This window comes from Antechinus flavipes, chromosome 2, assembly GCF_016432865.1.
Source record: "Antechinus flavipes isolate AdamAnt ecotype Samford, QLD, Australia chromosome 2, AdamAnt_v2, whole genome shotgun sequence".
NCBI lineage: Eukaryota > Metazoa > Chordata > Mammalia > Dasyuromorphia > Dasyuridae > Antechinus > Antechinus flavipes.
This window is the reverse complement of record NC_067399.1, coordinates 627,153,701-627,179,139: the sequence shown is the minus strand read 5'-3', so window position 1 is coordinate 627,179,139 and position 25,439 is coordinate 627,153,701. Positions and strand designations below refer to the sequence as shown.

Genomic DNA, 25,439 nt, shown 5'->3' with positions numbered 1-25,439 from the left:
GAAGGGAGGAAATAAATTATTGGGAGAAAATAAATTGTTGGAAGGAGAGAAGGTAAAGAGGAGGAAAGGAGGAGAAGGAAGAGAATGGGGATAATAGAAAGGACGGAGAAGACAGGAACGAGGAGAGAGAGGGAAAGAGAGGAGAAGACGGGAAGTGGTGATGGAGAAGGGAGAAGAGATGGTCAGTAAAAGGAGGAAGGAGTAATCTAAAAATAAAAGGTCAAAGAGTAGTTCCCAGAGTTCAACTCTTTCACTTCAGAAATGGGAAAACTGAGGCACAGAGTTCAACTCCCTCATTTTACAGAAGCCGAGTTAACATTAAAGAATCTTGTCCTAATTTGTGCAGACTGGGATTGGAAAGAGACCCTCTCATACTTAGCACAAGGTGTACGCCCCCTTTCCCCAGAAGCGTCCCGACGCGAGGGCGCAATTGCCGGCCCCACCACCACCGCCAACAACTACCTCTCCTTGTCCCCCGACGACTAGGACTACCCAGAGACCGACAATCGCCGCAAGACCCCGAAAGCCCGCTCCTCTCTACTGGCCGCAGAGACCACAGCGTCCCCAACACGCATGTAATACGGCTGCGTTCGCGTCTCTTCCTTTGCTAGGTAACGGCAGGCTGGCGCGTGCGCTCTAAGGCAGGAATGGGACAGAGGGAGGGACGGACAATGGAAAAGGGGAGCTGGAGTGAGCTTGAGGTTCTCTAGGGTATTAGGATGAGTGACACGTGAGGGTCGCTTACTTGGATCCTGGACAAATAGAGGGAGGAGGGGAAGGAAGATGCTAACACGACCAAGTAGATGCTGTAGCTGTTAAAGGCACTTCCCCCAAACCCCCCTTTATTTGAGCCTTGCTTTTCCAGGGTTGCCCTGGATCATGAGAATTGACTTTGCGGTATAATGGGGCTCTTCTTTGCATTCCCGAAGGAGACACCTATTAAAGGAGGGTAAACTATTAAAGAAACCCTGAGGGCCGAGAAAGCAGATCTCTGGCCTAAAGTGCTTGGAACAACTTAAAGGGACATTTTGGTGCTGGAGACTCACTGTGATGAGGTTTAGAATAGATTTACTAAAAGACACATGGTTACTGAAAGATGTGTGTGTGTGCTCAGTAGAGTTGTGTGGCTACATGAGTTGTCTAAATGCAATTAGACAAAAGCCACGTAGATATACATATCTTACATGGGCAGCACAGGTACCTTATTTGATTATATTTTGTATTGTTTATCCCATTGCAGTCAGGTACATTTGGATTCAATTGGATACAAACCATTAAAAGTCATGCTCATTCACTGTGCTCTTCCAATTAGTGGTTCATCCCAATTCCTTCAGCGAGGGTCTCAGCTTTGCCTTTTTTTTTTTTGTAACCCCAAAGAGCATAACTCAGAAACTTTCACAGAGTAAACACTTAAATGTTTTTTGACTTATTGAATGCTTCCAGGTCTCAGGATCTTTTTTTTTGTTGTTTTTTACACTTTGTGAAAACTGGGAAATAAACAAAAGAACATGGAACTGGTTTTTTAATAGGCCTGAGTTCACAGAAATCAAAGGATTTATAACGGACTTACAGAGAGACTACTCCAATCCAATGTCCAATTTTAACATTTTATAAATGAAAAAATGAAAAACTAGAAAAAATAAATGACTGCCTAAAATCACAGAGCTTAGCACAGTTCTTGGAACATAGAATATGTTAATCCAGCTTCAGATCACTCAAGCAAAATAATAAACATGTTTATTGAATGGAACTGAAAGATAGAAGTAGGATTTGAATCTCTTACTAGATCCGGTACTCTATTGTCCAGCTTCTTTATTTGGGATCTCAGATGGGGTCTCATGTGGGGATCATGAAGTTATGATTAGTAGATGTTTGATTTGTATAAATATTTTAAATACTATATGCCTGGGGTCATGTAAAAATTTCTGTGGAAAGGAGGTCTTAAGTGAAAAATGTTTAAGCCCTGCTCTGCTGTAAACCATGGCTAGCCATGGGGAAGATTGAAGGATATATGAAGCACAGGGAATAAACACTTCAGGGGAATACAGTTGACTACACTGGGAGCTCCCAAATTCCTTTAATGTACCATGAAATGGGAGGGTTCAGTGAATGGATATTATTTTTATTGGTTTGCCTCTGAATCCAACTATCTCTGAGAAAAATCAGTCAACCTTTTATTAAGCCACGAGTATTTAGTATTATATTATCAAGCCACAATTATTTATATTTAAATAGGGAGCCATAAGGAACCTCAAAATCCAAACCCTTCCTTCTAAAGAGAAGGAAACCAAGTTCTGGAGATGATAACTCAAATACTCAAGGTCATACAAAGTCATAATTGATAAGACTTTTTGAATAAGATTCTCAGATTCCCAACTCCTCAGGCTCCTTTATCTTTCTGGAAGGTGGGCAGAGGAAGGAGTTAAATATTAGCTTAAAAATATTACAGTCAACTGGCCTTCCATCATTACATTTGTGTAACAATTTGAGATTCTTTCCAATGAGTAAAGGCTTTATGACATGAAGTAGTAGGCATCTACATCATAATAGCATAACTAATAGGATGAAGACAGAACCCTTATTGGAAACAGTCTGCTTCCTTGGAGATATTCTCCCCACCTAAGGGTGAAAGGCTATTGGTAAGGTGGTTCTGCTGAAAGTCCAAACTGTCTTCTTACACTGAATAAACAGAACTTTATCAGCCTTGATGACTTTATCAAAGTTCTGTTAATCCAGCTTCAGATCACTCAAACTTGGGGATGGGGAGATATATTCAGAATATTTGAGTGTACTTGTTGCTGCCAAAATTTATGCAATTTTAAAAAATGGACTAGAAATGAAATTAAGAATCTAAGGTTGGTGTTAGCAACCATGGTATTCCATGGTAAATCTATGGGTGCCTTCAAGAAAAAATATATTCAGAATACTTGTATATACTCATTGCTGCCAACACTTATGCATTTAAAAAAAAAGAGAGATAGGAATGAGATGAAGAATCTAAAGTGATTTGGTGTTAGCAAGTACTCTGTCATAAATCTGTGGGTGCTTAGAATGTTTCCATTTAAAAATCTGGTCTGTGATTGAAACAATATGCTTCAATACCAATGCTTTTACAGGAAATCCCTATGGAGTCTGAATACTTGAAGAAGTGCTTGGGAGCATGCTTAGTTCAGGGTCTTGCTAAGGTGGTTGAGCATCGACCACCAGATCCAATAGAGTACCTGGCATTTTGGATTTATGAATACAGGAGAAAAATTGATGTTCGTCATCAGGTGTGTGTACATGGGGTCTGTTTTACTATTGATTTTCAGGATTCCCTGGAGTAACTGCATCTGTAGAAAAGTCCTAGGGATGTCCAGATTTCCTCTCTATACTACATTTCAGGGACACCTGGACTCAATCTCAGAAAGAGAATCAGCAGGGCAACTTCAGAATAGAGTTGATTTCTTAGTCCCAACTCAACTCTCAAAGGTATTTTGGTTGCAGAAACTCCTGAAGTCAGGAATTTGCAATATAAACTTAGAGACTAACATCTGGTTTCAGAAACCTTATGGTTAGTGATTTGTCAACCACCTTCAGGATAGCAAAAAGCTTAGTCATAAGCTCAAAGTTCTTTATTGGGCTATGACTCCCTCTTTCCCTCATCTTCCTCCCACCCACCCACCCCGTCCATGTAGGCCAGACACTTTTATTAACAGGTAATCTAATTCTTTCAGTTCTTCTTTTGGATTTTTATAACAATAGAAAATGCTAGAGAAGCTTCAACTGAGTGAGGAGAAAATGGAAAGCCTTTTGGAACTGGAAATAGCACAAAAACTGAAAGCAGAGGAAATTCAGTTCCAGAAAAAACATGAAGAGCATCAAAAAGTGAGTCACCTCCACTAGTTTCTCTAATAACTTTATGACCCAACACCAAACTCAGTTCTTATTGCATATAATGATTGTATGTATTTAAAGAATCGAGGTTTTTGTTTTTTGTTTTTTTGAAATATTCAACATCCTTTTTCCCCTTTTTAATTTACATGTTACTATTTAATCCCCTTTTATTTTACAATATTTTGCAATAATATAGAACTTATTTTAGGAATATTGGTATTGGAGCCTCATCTAGGAAAAGTAAAAACAAAAGTCATAATTCTTTCTATAATTATAACTTCTGTTTCATACGATTAGAGATTGTTGACAAACCTTGGCAGTCGTCTGGTCCAATTCTCAGATTTTACAAATGAGGACAATAAAGGCCCAAATGGATAAATTGATTTTCCCAAGATCACAAAGTAAATTGCAATCTAAAACCACATCATTTCCAGTGTATTTGGTGACTTTTTAGTTTACAAAGTACTCTCTCGATAATTAATCTTTTCTAAACACTTCATTGAAAATGGTATTTCCTTGACTTTACATCTTCATAGAATTTTTGTAGCATCTAATAATGAAAGATCAAGATGCTTTTCTGTTGATAATCAGCTTTCAGATAGAAAAGTTACTTCTTTTACTCTGGTTTATTTCTTTCAATAAAGATCTTTACATTTTAGGCATGTATTATTCTCAGCTTCTTGGAGCTCAAAATTATCTGCAGTGAAGAAAATAGTCTTTTTATTGGACTTCTCATTATACTGATATATCAGAGGAAACAAACTGGTTTTTGCTATTGCAGTTTTTGTTGTTTTCAGTCTTGACTTTTGATTTCATCATTCTAGGGAGGTTTCATCATGGAAACTCTTTCCACTAATGCAGATCTTCCATTCATCTGGAACTCTAGTCTTAAAAAGTTGCCTAGGGAACTTGTCCATGTTTACAGAGTCAATATTGTATCATCAGCAGTACTTGAACCCAGGATTTCTCGACTCCAGAGTCTGAATACTAGATTATGCTGGCTCCTTGAATTTCTAGAAATATGATTTTGTGCTTTTCCTCATACCTTATTGTTCTTTCCCTGAACAATACTATTTATTTTGGAAGTGAGACAAAATGGAAATATTGGATTCCTTTCTTTAGTCATGTGTTATTCTTATATCTATGTATTCTTATATCTATAAATTAAGACTGACACCAGAATTCTACTGAAATTTAAAAATAGGTAAGTGATAATTTTTTTTGCAATAGTGAAAGTACTAATAACTTTAAATTTTGTTTCTTCTCCCAGAAGATGGTGATTGTTTTTATTTTCCACTTACTTGCCTTGCCTTGGTCTAGATTAAATTTAAATAGAATGTTTGTCCCCAATTCTATGTGAGTCTCTCTTTATTACATCTCATGTGTTTATTGCATCATTATGTCACACAGTCTAAACATTTGTTCAATTGTTTGATGGCTTTTCTCAACATATAATTTATCAAGGTGGCAAATTTCATTTTTTAAAAATATTTTAGCAGTTCAATGTTAAAAACAGTTAAGTGGTACAGTAGAGCTCTGGGCATTCTGATAAAAAGACCTGAGTTCCCATCTAATCTCAGACACTTACTAATTTTGTTCCCTTGGGCAAGTCAGTTAAATTCACTTATTTCATTTTAGGATTGTTAAGAGGATAGGCTATCAAAGGTGATACTTGTAAAGAGCTTAGCATAGTCACTGGCATACAGAAGGTGCTATAGAAATACTAGCTATTATCATAATCATTATTATTTATATGTAGTTATCCCTGGTTTTGTTTTCTAGGTTTACTGAGTTTTCTAGCAAATATGGCAAGGAAATTCAAGGAATTTAGTCTAATGAGGAGGATTTTTTTAAAAACTAAATTATTTCTCTCTCACTATCAAGGGCCCCACCATCATTCCTATTGCCGGGTTTCTATTCCACTCAACTTCTCACCCTCATCCTACATTCATATAAACATCTAGCTACCAAATCTTACTGCTTTTTCATATCTCTCACATCTGTTCCCTGGCTCCTATTTCCACATACACCACCACTAGTTCATTTAAGCCCTACTCTTCTCTCAACTAGGCTACTGCCACAGCTTCCTAACTGGTTTTCTTGTATCATCTTTTCCCAGTTAGTTCCATCCTCTCTCCAGTTTTCAAAGTAATTTTCCTAAAGCAAAGGTCTGACCATCTTATTCTGTTACTTAATAAACCCCAGTAGTTCTCTATTGATTCTAGAATCAAATATTATTTTAACATCTTATCATTTATATTTCTATTTTTATATAAGTTCTACAATGCATATAATTATTAGTACATAATTCTTTAGTAAATCTATAATTTATAAATAAGCTAAGATACACAATAGTGTACACATGCCCCAAATTTTTTTTCTGATGTTACACAAGTCTAGGGACCATTAGTTTAATTTATTTAATGGATTCTAGTTTACAGTGCATTTAGTTTAGCTATAAAAGGGAAAGCAATGAGTAATAGATGCAAGTGCAAAGATGCAAAAAGGCAAACTTGTTTCAAAGTATGTTGGGCTTCCTGGGGAATAAAGATATCCTTTATTTGAGTAGTTCAGAAGGAAAGTGAATGACCTCTTATCAGGTCTTAGAACAAGAGTTCTTTTTCAAGTTAAGTTTTGGACTCAGTTGCCACTAAAATCCTTTCCAACTGTTATATCATATAGTTATTTAAAGTATGATCTAAAAATTCCTTAGCTGTGAGATTTCAAATTATATTTTAAAAATATATTTTATTGTCTTGCTATCATCTTGATAAGTTCAAAATTCCAATGCCAAATATACCTAAGAGGAATTCTCAGTCAACCAACATTTACTGAGGAACTACTACTATGTACAAAGGTACTAATTCAGACTACTTGAAATATAATACCTAACATTTGTATAGTGTTTTACAGTTTAAAATCACTATTTTTTATTTGATCATTTATTCCCCAGTCCCATAGTCCCATAAGATAAGGAACATGAAAGAATTATTATTCTACTCCAATCCGTTTTTAAATATTTTAAATATAAAATAATAATCTTTTTTAAATAAGTATAATGAAAATTCAGAGAGATAAAAACTTTTGTCTTACAATTACATCTACTAAGATGATATTTAAGGCTAAAACCCAGGTTTAATGATTCCTGCACTCAAATTCTCTTTCTATTGCCTTTTTTATTGAATGGAAATTCTTGCTATTTTAAAGACATAGGCTACTATCTATATCCACAATCTGAATCCTAATCTATATATCTAATAAGGAATCCAAGTTTTACAACTCAGAAGTTTAGATAGATAGATATAGATATAGATAGATAGATGAATCTATCTGTATATATATATATATACATATAGCTTAGAAAAATCAAAAGATAGCAAGCTATTAAGCCACTTACTGATTTTTTTTCTTTCTAGAAAACAATTTTGGAAACTTATCCAGGACAAAAACCTCGTATGTGGCAGGACAAGTTTGGAGTCCTGACATTGCCCCCTCTTGAAGAAATAGATGAGTCTTTATTAAACATTAATGTGAATATTTTTTTAAATACTAGTGAAAATGGAACCTTTCCTCCATATTTTAATAATCAGCTTTTCTTGAATATTCATATGTTAACATCAAAAGTTTACACATACATTAGTATAACCTTTTGCTAGTGTAGAATCTTAAGATAAGTGAGTTATCTATTTTAAAAATGTTTCATTGATTAAGGATATCACCAAACCATGACCCAGACCTCCACATAATCTTCTTTCTTGAGCCTATTTTGAGATGGAAAAATATCAGGTAAAATAGGAAGATATTATATAAAATTACATGAAAAGAACAAAGATCTAAAAGAAAATCCTGCCCTATTTAATAAAAAATTTTCCCTTAGTTCCACAGAAATGAATGCAATGGGGGCAGGATAGTCATTTTATTATCATTCCAAAGTAAGCATCTCTATTGAGAGAAATGTAAATCAGAACTATTCTGAGGTTTCACCTTCATACCAAATAATTGACAAAAAAACGACAAGATGGAAACAGTCAATGTTATAGTAGTTTACATATATGGCATTGGGTATTAAAAAAATGTTAAATGGATTTTCTAAAAAAATAAAGTCTACATCAAGCACGCTGATTTCAGAAAGGTCTGGAAAGACATGAACTGATACTAAGTGAGGTAAGCAGAACCAGGGGAACATTGTACATAGTAACAGCAAGATTATGTGATGATCAACTGATAGATTTAGCTCTTCTTCTTAGTTATCTAGTGATTCAAGATAATTCCAATAATCTTGGGATGGAAAATACCATCTGAATCCAGAGAGAACTGAATGCAGATCAAAGCATACTATTTTCATTTCTTTTTTTTGCTTGTCTGGTTTTTTCTCATGGTTTTTTTCCTTTTGTTTTGATTTTTCCTTTACAATATGACAAATTTGGAAATATGTTTAAATGATTGTGCATGTATATTCTACATCAGATTCCTTCTTATCTTTTGGAGGTAGGAGCTAAGAGAGGGAGAAAGAAAAAATGGAGCTAAAAATCTTACAACAATAAATGTTGAAAATCCTTTACATGTAATTGGAAAAATGAAATACTATTAAGTATAAAAAATCTACATCTAGAAACTTTGGTGTGAATAAAAACAACAACATCAAATAATATTATGGGTAAAATAATATTTTCAAAGAATTTTTCTTTTCTAATGATGAGAGATGAGAGATGATGAGAGAAATAACAGAATAAATTATATTTAGTACTCATTATGTGTACTCATATCTGAGTTAGATGCCATGAGGGAAGAAAAGATATGGCTTAGTGTCTGACTTCAAGTATCTTACAACTTAATTGGGGAATTGAAATCCATGCAACAATTATACTAGGAATCAGTGAGTAGTTAAACATATTTGGGCATATTAAGAGACTATACGATTTTTTGGGAGAAGAGGAAGGAAGACATGAAATAGGGAACACTGAAGCTAACATTATAATTGTGGGGGAAGGAACAGTATGATTAGCTAAACAGAATTGTAATAGTGTGATGTAATGGAAATGACACTTGATTTAGTTAGAGTCAAAGAACTCCCAGTTACTGCCTTGGGTGATTTAATCTCATTTGGGTCTATATTCCTCAAGCTTAACATGAAGGTATATTAGCTTTCATAGACAATCAAAATTCTTGTTGAAGAAAACTGGGAAATATGGAAAGTATGACTTAAGTGCAGTTTTCAAAAGATGACTTTAGATTTGATAATAGTGGTCCATAGAATCAGCACCAAAGTGGGTAGACTATTAGCCTTGAAGTCAGGAAAAACAAGTTTCAAATCCCATTCTTACCATTTAATAGCTTATGACCCTGGTTTAAGGCAGTTGACTTTTATATGGCTCAGTCATTTCTGTAAAGTGATCTACCCAGTAATAATGTTGTGATCTGTAAGGATACAAAGAATTCCAACACCTGGAATTTCCTGTGCTGATAAAATCTCAGTTCCAATTCCTATAGGTATTTATGTATTTGCTAGGTAATGAATAGCATGATGAAAGTAGTGGTTTTTTTTTTTTTTTTAAGATTAACCTAGCAGGAATACACAACACATCAAAGAGGAGACAGAAGAATTAAGAGAAAACAAACCGAAGTTGCTGTCATGTAGGCATCTTATAATGTTAAGCATGAATGGAATGACAATATAACTAAAACACAAAGGGAAAATATGATCTATTTCAGAGGAAGAATAGAACTTGATGACTAGTGGAAGAGTATAAAAAAAGAGAAATCCAGGAGTCATTAATTTCTTCTTTCTTTCAACAAACATTACTTGCTGTGCTAGATATTCATAGTTACATGTATAAAATAGAATCCTTAATCTTGAGTTTATGTTCTTATTGGGCAAATAAGATCAAAAAGTGTGAAATAGTAAATAGCAATAAAAGATGTTATGTAAAAAGTTGTACAAAAATTAGTTTGTGAGAAAGATTATAGATTGAGATGAGCAGAGAAAACTTCAAGAAGCAAGTGAAACTTGAACTGGACTTGGAAGGATAAATAGGATTGGTAGGGAAAAGGAGATGGGAAAACTTAGTTTCTCCTCTAAACAAAATTCTTTTAAATAGGTAATGGTGAAGTCCTCAAATTTTCTATAACATATACGATTATGGGGGTAGCTCATAAAAATTGTATAAGTTTTATGGGAAAAAAATTTTTTTTCTCTGTCATGTTTAGAAAGAAAATGCATCCAAAACAGACAGGAATGAAAAAAATTTACCTGCATCTGATAATATTGACAAGACTGAATCTGAAAAAAAAAACTGATCCAGGTAATTTATGGCCTAAAATAGTAGGGGAGAAAAGTAGGGGAGAAAGGTTGGTAATTCCAAAGCAAGTTTTTTTTTTTTTTTCAATTAGGGCCACTCAGATTCTAACTCTATCAAGATTCACCAAAGTTTTTCTCTCACTAGGGAAAATGTCCAGCATAAAGTCACTGCTCAAAATGAAGTTAAGAAATATCTCCTGGATTAAATTTTCCTTTAACATCTAAATCAGAAAATAGATCATTCTAATGATGCTTTCCTTAAAGTAGCCAACTAAGAAACCAGTCAATCAGTTGAAGTCTTGCCTAAAGATGAGGACTGAGTCAGATACTAACCTAGGTTTTATAAAAAAGTGACATCAAATATCCACTAGAAGTCCTGGCCAGAATTCACTTAATCTGTTTCTATAACATTTTTTTCTAACACATTTTCTAACAATCAATTTTTAAATGAAATTTTAGAACACAACTTGCTTGGAAATGGCCATTAAAAATTTTATTGTAATAAATAGTAAAGAGGAGGCTTCTAGCAATCTTTTCCAATTTAATTAGGAGAAGGGAGAAAAGCTTTGTTGAAGAATCACTCAGAACCTATCCCTGAAATCCAAGATGGGAAATATTGGTATGAATTTTTTTTTTTTAAATCTGGCACTGACCAAGAGACTCTTTAAAGATATCTAAACTTGACCTTGTGTTTTGTTAGATAGAAAAGAAGTAGAATTTTTAATTTTTTTTATTCTAGAGAACAAAAGATGACTGGATTGGGGAAAATGGGAAGAGAAATAGCCCACCTTGAATAATTAGTCATAGAGAATTGCATATGATCACTAAGGCCATTAGCTATAGCTTAGAACTATTTATCTTCTAATGAACTCTTAATAATCTTTGTAAGTTTACGCTTTTGTTCATTAAAATCATAAACTCTTTTAAAATCATTTAACTCCATACAGGAATCTCCTCTACAACAATCCTAATGAATAGTCATTCATGAATCCTTTCTAGTGTTATATCTTTTAAATATTTTTTGTCCATTCTCATTTTATAACCCCACCCCCCACAAAAAATCCAAAAAAGTGTTAAAAGTCAGGTCACACAAGAATAATATAATCAAAATAAGACTATCACCTAAAATATTATATGGTTTCAGTCTTTTCCTTCAAACTATTCAGGTTTGGGTGTACTGTTTTTTGGTATGTGTTGTCTTGTTACTGTTGTTTTTGTTTTTTCAGGGATGGAGGTCTGGGACTTCATTTTTATAAGGAACAACTAATGAAGAAACTACTACCAATTTTTCTGTAATTTAATAGTTTTAGAAAGTTATTTGAGGTACTCAGTACCTGCAGAATATACATATATATGTATATATGTATAAATACACACACATATGTGTATATAGATAGATAGATAAAGAAAAATCTATATATGAAGCAGGACAGCCCAGTGGGTAGAGATCTGGCCTCCAAGTGTTTTATATATACACACACGCATAAATATACTAACAACTATGTAAAAATACTTGTCTATATACTTGAATGTATAAATATTAAAGACAGTTTTAAGTTACTATAAATGTCCATAATGTATGCAAATTCTATTGTAATTTAACACAATTTTGCATTTAGCACAAAATTGTTTGTCAAAAAAAAAAAAAAAACAATTTGATGTTATTGAGTGAAGACAACTAGAGAAAGGGTAGAAGGGGGGAGATGGGAAGGAGGAAAATAAACATTATAGAACATTTCTTTAGCACTAATAATATACTAGTGTGCTGGAAGGAATAAAACACTAAGATAAAAGCCTAGACTAGTCCAGACTTTACTGTTCTTAGAATATGATTAGGGAGCCATAAACATTTTTAAATGGTAATGCAGTATTACAAATGACATTTGAATGATACGTGGTTTTCTTGGTGGAGGGAATGGAACTGAAGTAAGTCAAAAGAAAGGTAGGACGACTTAGATCAGAGGTACTGAAGTGAGAAACACAATTACTCAGAAATGTTTAATAAATAAAAATACAAGACAACATAGATGATGCTAATTTGTGGTTTTCTAAGGCAAAATGTGGCGATCAAGGATAATAAGATTTTTATTTGAGTTTGACTCGACTGTCTTAGATGTTCAGAAAGAAGGATAGAGAACACTGTCAAAGGGAACAATGTGAATTAAGGCAGGAGGGCATGTTGTGGATTGAAGGACAGACCAGTCAGATTGAACCCTATCATTGATGGAGAAGAACAGGTTGGATAGGTAGAGTGGAACCAAATTGGAAGATCCTGAATGCCAAGCTAGCAGCAGGAAAAGAAAGAAAAGGAAAGAAATAGCTACATAGACTGCATAGACTATGGGAAATATGTTATCCTGCAGCCTTTTAGATTATTTCCAATAGAATTTTAAAGGCATGTTATATTTTTGGTCCATATAAGCATAAATATAATTATCATGTTTTAATGCTTGACTTACAGATATAGTGAATCTTACCTGAGGATCAGCTATCCAGTTCAAAAGCTAGAATTTCTCCATGAATCCAGTGTCCTCACTGGAGAAACAAATATCAACTTTATATCCTCCTGGTCAGTAGTATAATGTTATTTTTAGAAAACTAAAATTAAAAAAATTAAGTATTGCATTGGAAATTCTGGCTTCTGATTTAATCATGTAGATAACTTACCACAAATCCACCTTCCACATATGAGATCCCAGGAACAGAGAGACATCATGCTAAGAAAGAAGCAGGTTGGTGAGGGAGGTGGATAATGGGGATCATGGAAAGATGAAGGGAGAGATAGGGAAAGAAAGGGGAGAAAGTTTCTTCCCAAAGCCCTTTAGAGGCCATGGGCTACATCATAGTATATTCTTTTGGAGGGGAAGCAATGGGTCCTTAGACTGTCAGATAATCTGAACCCAGTTCTAGTTTTACCACTCATTATTAGTGTATCATATCAAATACAGGGCTGCTAGGTGGATCCAGTAAATAAGATACAGGGCTTGGAGTCAGGAAGACACATCTCCCTGAGTTCAAATCTACCCATAGATACTTACTATCTGTGTGACCCTCTGCAAGTCACTTAATCCTGTTTGCCTCAGATCCTCATCTGTAAAGTAAACTGGAAAAGGAAATGACAGCCCACTTTAGTATCTTTGCCAAGAAAATCCCAAATGGGATCATGGAGAGTCAGATTCAACTGAAAGTTGGTATTTCCTTCAGTTATGACTTTTAACTATTACTTATGAGACAGTCTATAAGCTTCCATAATACATACAAAAAAGAATCCCTGCTTCAGGTCTTCTGACATATTAATCTTTAAACATTTTTCATGATGTCACTGCCTTGTTCAAAAACTTTCCATTGCTCCTATACCTGCTATTTTAAATCTCTGCCCAGTATTCAAGACTTTGCCTATGTAATGTTACTTCTCACAGTTCTCCAACACTGCTCCCCGATGTTGGCCAAGTGCATATTTATGCCTGGTTTTTGCTTTCTCTTGTGGTGCTTCCCCATCTGCAATATCCTCTCTTCTCCCTTCTGTCTATCCAGATTTTATCTAATCTTCAAGATCCAGCTCAACTTTTGCATCTTTCATGAAGCTCTCTCTGAATATTCTATTATTGGTTTTATTGTTAACATTATTATTAATGTAATCCATATATGATCCAGGAATTTTACACTCAAGGGATGCTAAAAATAATCCTGGATTATGTCATTGTCATTGGCTGTCAATAGGAATCATGTCAATAAATCAGCACTAGTCTCATCATCACAGATTCACAGACTGGCCTAAAACTGCTCAGCCATTAATAGACAAGCAGATTAGTAAGCCAGCAAACTACATGATAGATCTTCTTCTTCCCAGTGCCTTCCAGTGACACAACAAATGGAGAAGGTATCAGAAAGCAAATTCAGTATGCAAAGTGTATTGCTACTTTGGGCAGATAGGAGAGTAAAAGTGTATACTAGCCCATTATTTCCCTTGTCACCTACTAAATAGGAAATAATAATTTTCAACTGGATCCCTTAAATGCCCCCCAGTGTAGTTTGTGGTCTTAGTATATGGTGATTCTAAATTGAATATAGAGAAAACAAACTACAAGCTCCTAATCCTAGCACTTAAGCTGCAAAATGGTTCAATCCATTTTTTTCAGTTAATCAGACAATAAGTATCATGGCCCTACTCTGTGCTTGCTTTGATTCTTGGCATTGAGATGAAATAATTCCCACTCAATTAAAAAAAAAAATACAGGATTCAGAATCAGAAAACTGCTTACTAGCTTATGACTTCAGACGAGTAGTCCCTCTCAGCCCAGTACTTATCTTTAATAATAATAATAGCTAGTATTTATAAAGCACTTTGAGATGTGCAATTTGATTTGATCCTCACAACCATCCTGGGAAATAGATTCTATTATCATTCCCATTTGACAGTCAAAGAAACTAAATATCATTACTAAATAGCATTAGATTTAATTGTTTTCTCATTCAGCAACTTTCGCAATCTATTGTGCACCTAGTTAAATGGAGTTTTCTGAACCACTTGAATTCTGCTTAAAGAAACCAAAAATTCTACATTTCAACTCCAGAGAATGTATCTTAGTCTCACTAAACCAAATTCTAATTAAGGATGCAAAGGATATAATGAAATTGTAATCAAAAATTGTGTCTTCTCTAGCCAAACCAAATTTTGATGAATGTCAAAGAAAGTTAAGATAAACATTGTTGGCTACCAAGTTTGTTTTTTCTAAATATTCTGATTTAGAAATTTCTAAATAATAGAAGTAGAAGGGGTTGTAGAAATCATTGTAATACAAGACTTTCATTTTCTAGATTAGGAAGTTGAGGTCCAGAGAAAATAAGTGCCTTGTGTTAGATTGCACAGTTAGTGTCACAACAAGCAGTAGAACCCAAATGTCATGAATTTCAACATAGAGCTCTTCTTTACTCACCACAGTGCCTTCTATTTGAAGAAATATTGATTTTCATTTTGCAGATCAAGAATCAGACTGCCATGATGATCAAACACCTAGGGAGTTTTTATACACAGCTTGCTGTTCAGTCATTTTTTAATCCTGTCCAATTGCTTGTAACCTATTTGGAGTTTTCTTGTCCAAGATACGAGTGGTTTGAGATTTTCTTCTTCAGATCATTTTACAGATAAGGAAACTAAGCAAACGGAGTTAAATGACTTGCCCAACGTCATGCAGCTATAAGTGGTCTAAGGCTGGATTTGGACTCCAGAAGTCTTCCTGAGTTCAGGCCTAACACTCTATTCACTGCACTAACTAAAGAAAAGAAAATAAGGCAAGCTTCTTGCCTTCTAAAAAAAACTTTATTAGACCAAATAAGACACTGAAATTTAGTATAAGAGCAGTCACTACTGTTGTAAATATAGCTATCACTTTTGCTTTAACATTCCAAATTATTTAAGGAGTCAAGATAAACTTGAGCCTTTTTATAAGTCATATCAACTTATCAAGTCTTGGCTCAGTCATAAAAATAATCACAATCATTACTTATCAAGGAAGTTGAATCACTAAAACTTCCTTAGTGAGCTTCCTTAGCTACTGTTTAGTAATTTTATTTTTATCTCTTTAATCATACTACAGTACTTGGCATACAGTAAGTACTTAATAAATACTTAGTGATTAATTGACTATATTAAATCTATACATTAATTCTGGTACTATTGTGATTTTTATTATACTAGTACAGCCAGCCCCTGAGTAGAATAACACTCCAACTATTTAAGTCCCTTTTGATTTCCTTAGGGATCATTTTGTAATTGAATCTATATAAGTAATCAGTATATTTTGGTAGATTCATCTCTAAATGTTTTATATATTTTATAGATATTTTGAATGGGATTTCCTTTTTTATCTTTGCTTCTTGGATTTAGAATAATTGATTTTTATAGTCTGCAACTTTACAGAAACTACTCATTCTCAGTTTCTTTGCTTATTCTTTAGGATTTTCTAAATAAATCACTATTTCAAAAGCAAGTAAATATGGTTTTGTCTCTTCTTTGTTTATCTTATGCCATTAATTTGTTTTGTATTAATTATTGTTAATGCTAGAATCTATATAATTATGATATTCATGGGGAGGGGGATATCCTCAGTAAATCAACTAGCATTTACTATATGCCAAGTACTATTCTAAGCAGTGGGAAAAAGAAACAGTCCCTGTCCTTAAGATTTTGTTCTAAAGATACATATTTAAAAAAACTGAATTCCCTCAAACCAAAGATTTGAGAGTTATCCCCTGGTCACATGTATTGTCTCTTGTACTCCTGTTACCTTTTCTAAGATTATGTCCCCAAGAGACCTTGTATGTGCAAGAAGAGGTTTCATTTTGGGGGGTGGTAGGGGATTTATAACAACTGCTCTTGCCATATCTTCTCACTAAATCCCTTTACTAAAAGCTTCTATTGTTCAATAATAGGGACATTATATGAGGTCATCAGCAACTGTACTAGAAATACCAGTGACTCCCAGGGTTATAACTGGAATCCAGAACAGAAGCAGCAGCCACTCTCTGTGGACCTGGTCTGCGTATGCAAGTGGCCATATTTAAAAAGTTACTACCTCTGTGACTTTAGTGAGACTACATTGCCTCCGTGGGCCTGTTTTCCTTATCAATAAAATTGGAATAGTTAAGCTAAATGACCTCTAAAGAGATTTCCAAAGTTCCAAATATAGGACCTTATAGTTTATTACACCACATTGTTCTCTTAGGCCAGTGCTAAGTTAGATTTTGCAGCTAGTTCAAGATCAAATAGGCTTTGATGCTGGGGCCGTCGCTGGCTATTTTTTTTTCTCAAAAGTGAAGCTTAATGTAGTAGACAAACTGTGAAAAATCACCTTACAAGATGTAGACTTTGTGGAGAGACGGTAAAGGCCATTAGTCTAATAATACATCGGGGAAGAAGCAATTTGAAAGGAAGAGATTAGAGAAAAAAATGGGAAAGGAAAAAAATAATTTGGTAACAAGGATATTTGCTTTGACAAGAAGGCTTGAAGGAGAGAAAAGGAACACAGCAAAATAGATCCTATACATCCATTTGTACAGATGGACAATCACCTCCTGGCGTGCCTTATGTTAGTCTAGGACAGTTTTCCTTTTTCTCCCAAAGTATTAACATTAAGAATTGAAAACGAAGCTGGTTTTGGGGGAGCTAACTGGTCCACGGCCCGGCTGTGCAGAAATGGAGAGTCATTACATCCTCAAATCTGCACTCACCCTCAGCAGCAGCGAATTCCTTCCCGATTTCCTCCTGCAATCAATCCAACCTATTATCTGCGCACTACGCAGGTAAATCGTGACTAAGGAACCTGAGCTCACAGCGGGAATAGCGTGTTTCGTTGCTAAGCAACGGGGAGTGCGATTGCGCTCTTTGAAGATTAATGTTTCTGTGCAGTGGCTATGGCTACGGAGCGGGACCAAAGCCGAAAAGACTGTTTCCAGCTTCTGTTCGTGTGTTGCTGTGCCGGTGCCTTAATCGCTCATCGCTTGCTTTTGTCCCTTTCTCGCTGTGGGAAACACTCTGGTTTTCTACTTTCCCCAACAGACCCCAGTAGAGTACCTGGCATCTTGGCTTTGCCAACGCCGTCAAAGTTTAATTGAAGAAAGTCTATAGTTATACACATGGGTCAGGATTGTACACAGTGAATTACGGTGCTCGGAAAAGTCCTGGAATTATTCTTTACCATCCTCACTCACTTTCCCACATATATTACATTATAAAAAATTATAATTCTGGAATTAAGATGTTGGGGGTTTACCAAAATGCCCAGATGTCCAACAAACACACACCCAAGACAATGACCATCTGAAATTGCTCTCAAAGATCCTTTTTTTAAAAATTCAATTATCAAGTATTTGTTATTTCCCCTCTCTGATTTCCATCCTTATTCAATGAAAAATAAAATCCTTGTAACACAAAAGGGAGATACACAGGGTTTGTGAAAAGCAAAACAAATTCCCACAATGGCAATGTCTAAAAATGTGTCTTATTCTATATATTTTAACACCTCCCCTTCAAGAAGAGATGGATGGCATTCTTCATCTATCATCTGGAAACATGACTGATGATTGCATTGATTAGAATTCTTAAGTCATTCAATATTATTTTCACAATTGTATTGTTAGGATATAAATTGTTTTTCGGCTCATTTTGTCTTCCCAAGTTTCTCTGAATCTATCATTATTTACATCACAATAGTATTCCATTTTTACATTCACATACCATAATGTGTTTGTCCAATTGGTGGAAATCCTCTGAGTTTCCAGTTTTCCCCAAAGATCCCTGAAACTGGGATGAGGTTTAGGGTACAGATATAAGGTGAAGGGGAAAGAATAAGCATTTATTAAATTGCTATCAGGTGCCAGGCACTGTGTTAAGTGTTTTACAAATATCTCATTTGATCCTCACAACAACTGTGAGAAGTAGATGATATTATTCCTTTTTTTTTTACAATTAAGGAAACTGAGGCTGATAGAGACTAAGTGACTTGCTTAAGGTTGTATGGCTAATAAGGGTCTGAGGCTGGATATGAATTTAGGCCTTCATAAATCCTAGCAATCCAAAGTTCTATTCACTGAAGTTATATATTTTTGAGGAACTTCAAGGAAGTTGGAACTTCCACTAAAAATCAAAAGCCATGAAACCCACGTGTATAGCATTCCATCCATAACTATACTACTTGCTTTCTGAAGCAGTTATTTTTCTGGTATATTTTGGATCTTTCTCATAAGAGAGATTGTTAAAGGAGATGCAGCTGTAATGGAAATGTACCAAGGTTCCAAAGAAATTTAAATGAAAAGATTCAAGTTGAGGTTAATTCAATACCAGTCAACATTTGAGGTATTTAAAAAGATAGACCTGTGACAATATTGTTATCAAAATGTTATCTTTCAGCTTTTCTTATTTCTCCTGTTTGTGGATAAAGATCTTTTCTATTGTTGGATATATCAAGATCCCATCTCTTTAACCCTTTTAAAGTGACTACACATTGCTATTTATATCTCTTATCCATAAGAAAAAGTTTAAAATTTAGCTCCCTAAACATTTTGAAAAAATACAACAATTTACATATAGGAATTTAATGTTTTAGGCTCACCATAATATTACCATCTAAATATTTTATAAAAGAATATTTGTATGACATTGAACAAATTGTTTTATCTCTTTGGACAACAGTTTCATTGTAAGTCTAGGACTTTTCTACCCTCAGTTGATATAATCATAAAAGCCTTAGGTATTAGAAGAAATTAAACAGGTAAAGAATGTTAAGATGATCAATCTGAAAGAAATGTTCTGATCACTGAATAAAGATAATTGAAGACATAAACACATATAGTTGTGATTAGCTAGAAGAGTAAGAGATGTCTTTTAGTCTATGTATGATACAGCAAGCCAATTCAATAATAAGTATTCAAGCTATGAGTTGAGCACTAATTCAATCCAATGAGGAAGAACTCTGATGAAATTGTCTTGGATTTGGGGCAGTGAGGAAGGTTAGGGTTTCTCTCCTTGAATAAGTGATGATTTTATGAACTTCAAAAAGTTAAAAGATCCAAAATTCCCAACCAGGTCAGTAGCAGTGTCTCTTGATAGGTGGTGGCTAATAATTCTAAAAGTTCAGCAGAGATATACATCATAGGTACTTCAAAGAACTTTCAGTCCAGAGGCTATTTACCATTTAGCTTTTTGTATTTTCTAAGTTTGAGTCTGATCTCTCCAAAGACCTTTTGTGTAAAAGGGGAGAATGTACTTCTATTTGGGGGGTTGTTTCTATAACAAGTCTTTATTTACTGGCTTAAAAAAATGTCCTTTCTCAAAGCCAGTTACATCAATGGGGAGAGCATCAGTGGGGAGGCTTATGAGTGGGAATACAAGAAAACCATTATTCTTAAAAATCTTGCTCCATCAAATAGTATAGTAACCTTTAGAGACCTACTTCACTAATGTGAGTGTGATTTCAGAAAGTGGCTCCTGAGAGAATGCTACACCTGTAAAACAGGGGAGTGGAAACTAGATGATTTATAAGATTCCTTGATTTCTAATGACCTTTCACTTGGTAAATCTTGTCATTTAAATTCTCTGGAACATTCATGTGGAGATGTCTAAGTATTTTAACGTAAAGATCAAGAAGAGATCAGGGATAGAAATATAGATTTAAAAGTCATCTGCATCCTGGCAATAATTGAAGTTACAGGAAAGAATGAGACAATCAGGGGGTAAATGTAAAAAAATCAAAGATAGGAACACTAACCTTAAGGAGAGGATCCGGGAAGAGTTCAAGATGATTGATGGATTGTTTGACAGGTGGGAACAGAACAAAAAGAATGCTGTCCCCAATGCCAAGTGAACAAAAATTCTCCACAAGAAAGGGAGTCAACTGTGTCCAAGTGTGGTAGATAAGTAAGTGAGGATGATGGCATTTTTAAAAAGCCATTGTTTGAAAGGGATTATGAGGTCATTGAACATCTTTTAAGAGAGCAGTACAAAAGGCAAATTGCAAGTGACTGGTGAAGGAAAGGAGAACTGGATTTATACCCAACTTGAAAAGAGCTTTGTTAGTAATATGAGAAAGAGAAATAGGATAGTTGTAAATTGACTAAAAAATAATAAAGGGGTGTGTGTGTGTGTGTGTGTGTGTGTGTGTGTAGTACAGGTTTAAATGTAAAATCTTCCAATTCCCACTCATTCAGATCCTGGATCCACAGAGTACAGTTGCTATATCAGCTGTAACACCTCACAGCGTAATAAAGGTGGCCCTAACGAGTTCAAGTAGTTTTCTAATGTTATTGCCCATAAATTCTTCTAGTGTGCTCCTACCCTTTCCATAATCATTATCAACTGAAATCAGTTAGCCAGCCAGACTTACTTAGGTAGTAAATAGTAACAACATTTAGTATCAAATATTCCTCCCCCCCCAAAGTCTGTGATATACTCTCCCATCATTATATACAGAATCTAGTGGAAAGTGGGAGTAAGAGGATGGAGCACATGTGATTGAGGGGTAACTCAGAGCTCCTAGATGCTGAAAATCCCTTTATCCCTTTTTTTAGGAGACATGGGATAGATTTTCTCCTCGCCTCCTTATAAAATTTTGAGGTTTCCTCATCTTGTCTAGTTTGTTCTTTGCTCCTATATAGATGCTGATAGTTCTCCCATTCATACTGCTAGGATTTGAATACTGATGAAAAAGTCTGTATTCTTTGACTCCTGATCCTTCAATGTCAAGGAGGTGGAAACTAAGCCTGAGAACAGGGATAAAATCAAAACTTGCCTCCTTCTCTCATAAGTGATTCATTCTTAGGAACTGACCTAGAATTTCTCTCTTCTGTATCATTTTTCTTCCAAGTTCCCTTTTCCAAACTAGCCTGCTGAAGTGCAAACCTCACAGGGCAGGACCAAGTCCCTCAACCAACTTAGATGACCTGTTAAACCTAATTAAAATACCTATGATTGATTCAGGAAGGAAAATCCAAGCCTTGTTCATACTTCTGATAGATTCAGTCAAGGCATAGTCTCACCTGATTATTTTATCAAATATATGTGAGGTATGATTGATTGATTCAATTCATCTCTACTCTTATACTCCCCCTCCTCGAGTTTTATTATTTATTTCCCTCGGCAAATCTAATGGAGTATGATTTGGCAAAGTCCAAAGTTCCACCTGAATCTTAGATAGCTCTTTAGTGACTTGGGGAGGTTCTGCCTTAGATTTTTTTAATTCTTTTTTTAACCCTTTCCCCACTGTTTTGTATTAGTCCTCAGGAAAAGTCTATAATAAAATTTAAAAGTCATAATAAAATGTAATGGTTAATATTCTTCCATACCTCCAAATATATAGCTATACAAGTTTAGCAGACAAATATAATTTACTAAATTCTAATAGGCAAATCATCTAAATTGGTGCTTATAAAGGGGTTCATTCCAATAAATTAAAAGGAAAAAAAAAAGGAAATATAAGAGGAAATTTGGCTCCCTTCCAGTGTTCTCTGAACATGAAGGGGAAAAATGCTTTTAGGAACATAAGGTTAATTGGAAGTCACTCCCTCACCCTTCAAATGAAAAATCAACCTAGTTTGCCTTGGTGCTCATACAGTAGGACAGGTCCATGAGTCTATGGGTTTAGAGTCCTTGTTCTTTCTTCCCCCACTGAGGGACCTTGCTACACAGATGGGTATTAAATGATCCAACAAGAATAGCACTGAGTTCAGGGAGCACCAGATGATTTATTCTCTCCTTTTCCCACTAAACCTTTCTATTATGGACCCTCCATAAAGTCCAAGTTTGATCAAGACTAATTTACAAAGAAAAAGAAGTAAAACTTTCTACTTTCAAAGGAAAACTTGGTCCCTAAGAAATCCCAGAACATATGAGGCTTTTCTTAAGTCAGTCCTTGGCCCTTTAAGTGAGAAAACAAATTTTCTTCAGTGAAAACTCTTCCATGATTCTCTGTGTGCTAAGTCATCCAACTGGGGTCCAGAAAAAAAGTCTTTCTTCATAGAATATTCCAAAATTTCTGTAGGGTCCTTGTTCCATAGGCAATCCCTTTGCTGATATAGGCAAATTTTCTCTGGATCCCTATTCCAAAGATCACTTGAATCTTTTCTCAATGGATCCATGCCATTTTCAAGACAATTCAAATGGCTTTCTAACTCAGAACAGATTAATTGATAGAAAATATTTTGAGAACCTCCCAAAAGTGTGGAGGCTACCCAAAAGTGATTTATAATGATAATAGCTGATATTGATATAGCACTTATTAAATGTTAGTCACTGTGCCAAGTACTTTACATTTATCTCATTTAGTACAACAATCCTTGGAGATAGATGCTATATATTATCCTCATATTATCCTAATATGAGATATATTATATCTCATTTCAGTTGTGAAAACTGAAGCAAATAGAGGTTAAATGATTTGCCCAGTGACAGATAATTTGCTTATTAGAACTCAATAAATAATTTTTGTGTTAAAATTTTATTATTTGAATATTTGAAAATATATTTGAATATATGGAAGAATGTTAATTACCAAATTTGTTATGAAATATAATTTAATTTTGAATACATTGAAGCCAAATTTGAATTCAGAGCTTCCTAACTCCAGGCCTGCTATTCAATTTAGATCTCCCACTTTCTTTTGGTGGTCACTCCATCCCTGACCTCTCAAGGAGGTGAGAGTCCCCAAGGAGAGATGATCACGCCCCCCCCCGACTTCTCAGGAAAGGAGGTGAAGATACCAAAAAGGAGGTGATCACCCCCCCAACTTCTCAGGAAGGAGATGAAAAGCACCAAAGGGAAGTGGGGGTTGCTAGCGTGTTTCTGGGCTGAAGGGTCTTATTATGCACAAACCCATCAGCATGGGAGGTATTACACAAGCACACAGCAATAATGCAGAGGCTATTAATGATGAATCTCCCCACAACCAGTGCATGTTCAACGTGGTGTAACAAACATGAATTGTACACGCAAGTAGTGATATAACAAACAATATGAATCAACATAGTATTGTAAAAGATTTCCAGAAGTCCTAGAAGGAGGGTATGTAAACAACAGTCACACATATGCCTTCTTCAGCAGCCAAGAGATAGTCCAAAACCAATCTATTGTCCATTGCTTCAGGTGTCAGGGAATCCAATGATTCTCGCACATTTTGAAGTCCTACAACAATCTTATCATGTCTCAGAGAATCCAATGATTCCTGAGGACTTTCAAGTCCTATAACAGTCTTATCATGTCTCAGAGAAGCCAATGATTCCTGAGGATTTTCAAGTCCTACAACAATCTTTTCATGATTCCCGAGGGTTTTGAAGTCCAATAATTTTTTATGTCTATGAGTCAAATGCCATAACTGCCATGCTCTTTCAGTGGTGAACACAGTCAGCGATGGAACCACCCGATATTTCTTGGGTCTTCTCCTTTGTTTCAAGAGTCTGCTCCATCTCTCCGCAATGTACAAGGCAAATAAAGCTCATTGGCACCCATCTGATTCCTTCTCCACCTGTAGAGATACAAACAAACCCTCTCCCCCAAGCAGTTAGCCTATCTGGTCCCTTCCATTCACCACTTTCTGGGTCTCTCCACATCACCTGGCGATTATCTAAAGATAGTGGAGTTGCTCGCCCTGGACACTGCCCTTCCAGTGGGTTATAAAACCTGTCTGCCAGAGCCAGTGCATCTTTGTCAAAAATCAAGAAGTTAATACTATAAAGGGCTAGATTTAGAAGTTCTCTAGGGTGACCTGTGGCTTCCCCTTTCTTTTGTATTTGGAGGAGCATCTTAATGTCTCTATTTTATCCTCTCTACTATTGCCTGTCCTTGAGGATTAAAGGATATGTCAGTGGTGTGTAAAATCTTATACTGTGCACAAAAGTATACAAAATGTTTAAAAGTATATGCAGGTCCATTGTCTGTTTTTATTGCTTGTGGCACACTCATAATTGCAAATGCTTGTATGAGGAATTCAGTGACCACTGAGGCTGTCTCTTTTGCTGCTGGTATTGCAAAAGTGAATCCTGAAAAGTGTCTACCACAACATGGATAAAAGACAGGCGATCAAAAGATCTATAATGGATCAAATTCATTTGCCAAATTTCACTGGATGTCAAATCACGAGGGTTTTTCCCTGGGAGTGTAGGAATGTGGAAAGGAAGGCAAGCTGTACAGTTTTTACTATGCTCCTAGCTTCTTTTCTTATTATTCCAAATTGTAAACATAAAGCTCGAGCAGCCTGATGATATTTCAAATGAGATTCTTGGACTTCTTGAAATTAAAGGAGTACTAGCCAACATAGTTAGAAGGCTATCTGCCTTTGAATTACTATCAAAATTAGGACCTGGAAGTCCATTATGAGAGTGGACATGAAAGATATAATTCTTACCTGGATGCTTTCTCACTCTTGAGAGTTCCTTGAACTCTCTTGAAGTTCCTTAAAGAGCTGATATATATTAGAGGCTACAATTCTCTGTACCACATCTACTGAATAGGCCAAATCAGATATTATATTTATAACTCCTGGATAATAAGGAAGAGCTAGAATGATTGCATACAATTCATCCTGCTGAGTGGATTGAAAAGGAGTTCTGACTACTCTCTTTATAGTTAAGTCACAATAGTATACAGTGCAAATATTATGTTTGGATGCATCTGTAAAGATAGTTGGTCCTTTAAGAGGAACTTTAGAAACCCGTTTCTTCAAGAATCCATCACCAATTGTGTAATAGTCGGATTATTTTTAATGGAGACCCGTGTGTA

At 35.1% G+C, this 25,439-nt stretch overlaps 2 protein-coding genes across 9 annotated transcripts in view; one reads left to right on the top strand and one right to left on the bottom strand.

Annotated features, from left to right (window-relative positions):
- The window catches only part of LOC127551855 (DPY30 domain-containing protein 1-like), a 39,373-nt gene extending 18,779 nt beyond the window's left edge, over window positions 1–20,594 (bottom strand). For 4 of the 7 annotated variants that reach the window (XM_051981981.1, XM_051981987.1, XM_051981988.1 and 1 more), the window contains exon 1: window positions 20,440–20,593. The gene's annotated coding sequence lies outside the window, so the exon portion shown is untranslated. Of the gene's footprint in view, window positions 1–462; window positions 573–20,439 lie in introns of those variants that run through there. The other 3 variants (XR_007951188.1, XM_051981982.1, XM_051981986.1) reach the window with 3 other exon arrangements.
- Window positions 3,049–12,851, top strand: DYDC2 (DPY30 domain containing 2). 2 transcript variants are annotated; one of them, XM_051981989.1, is made up of 5 exons: window positions 3,049–3,272; window positions 3,745–3,867; window positions 7,293–7,406; window positions 10,084–10,178; window positions 12,636–12,846. In XM_051981989.1, the coding sequence occupies exons 1-4, from the start codon at window positions 3,105–3,107 to the stop codon at window positions 10,171–10,173; spliced, it is 495 nt and encodes a 164-aa protein (XP_051837949.1). In that variant the 5' UTR covers window positions 3,049–3,104; the 3' UTR covers window positions 10,174–10,178; window positions 12,636–12,846. The 2 variants fall into 2 exon arrangements, with proteins under 2 accessions (XP_051837949.1, XP_051837950.1); XM_051981990.1 differs by lacking the exon at window positions 7,293–7,406 and having other exon boundaries at window positions 12,636–12,851.
- Window positions 20,595–25,439: the final 4,845 nt, after the last annotated feature.

Bases quoted from the DNA above. Each gene is read 5' to 3' on its own strand.
- DYDC2 (XM_051981989.1), top strand. From the start codon at position 3,105: ATGCTTTTACAGGAAATCCCTATGGAGTCTGAATACTTGAAGAAGTGC. The intron at 3,868-7,292 runs GTGAGTCACCTC...TTTTCTTTCTAG, and splicing joins AACATGAAGAGCATCAAAAA to AAAACAATTTTGGAAACTTA. The intron at 7,407-10,083 runs GTGAATATTTTT...TGTCATGTTTAG, and splicing joins AGTCTTTATTAAACATTAAT to AAAGAAAATGCATCCAAAAC.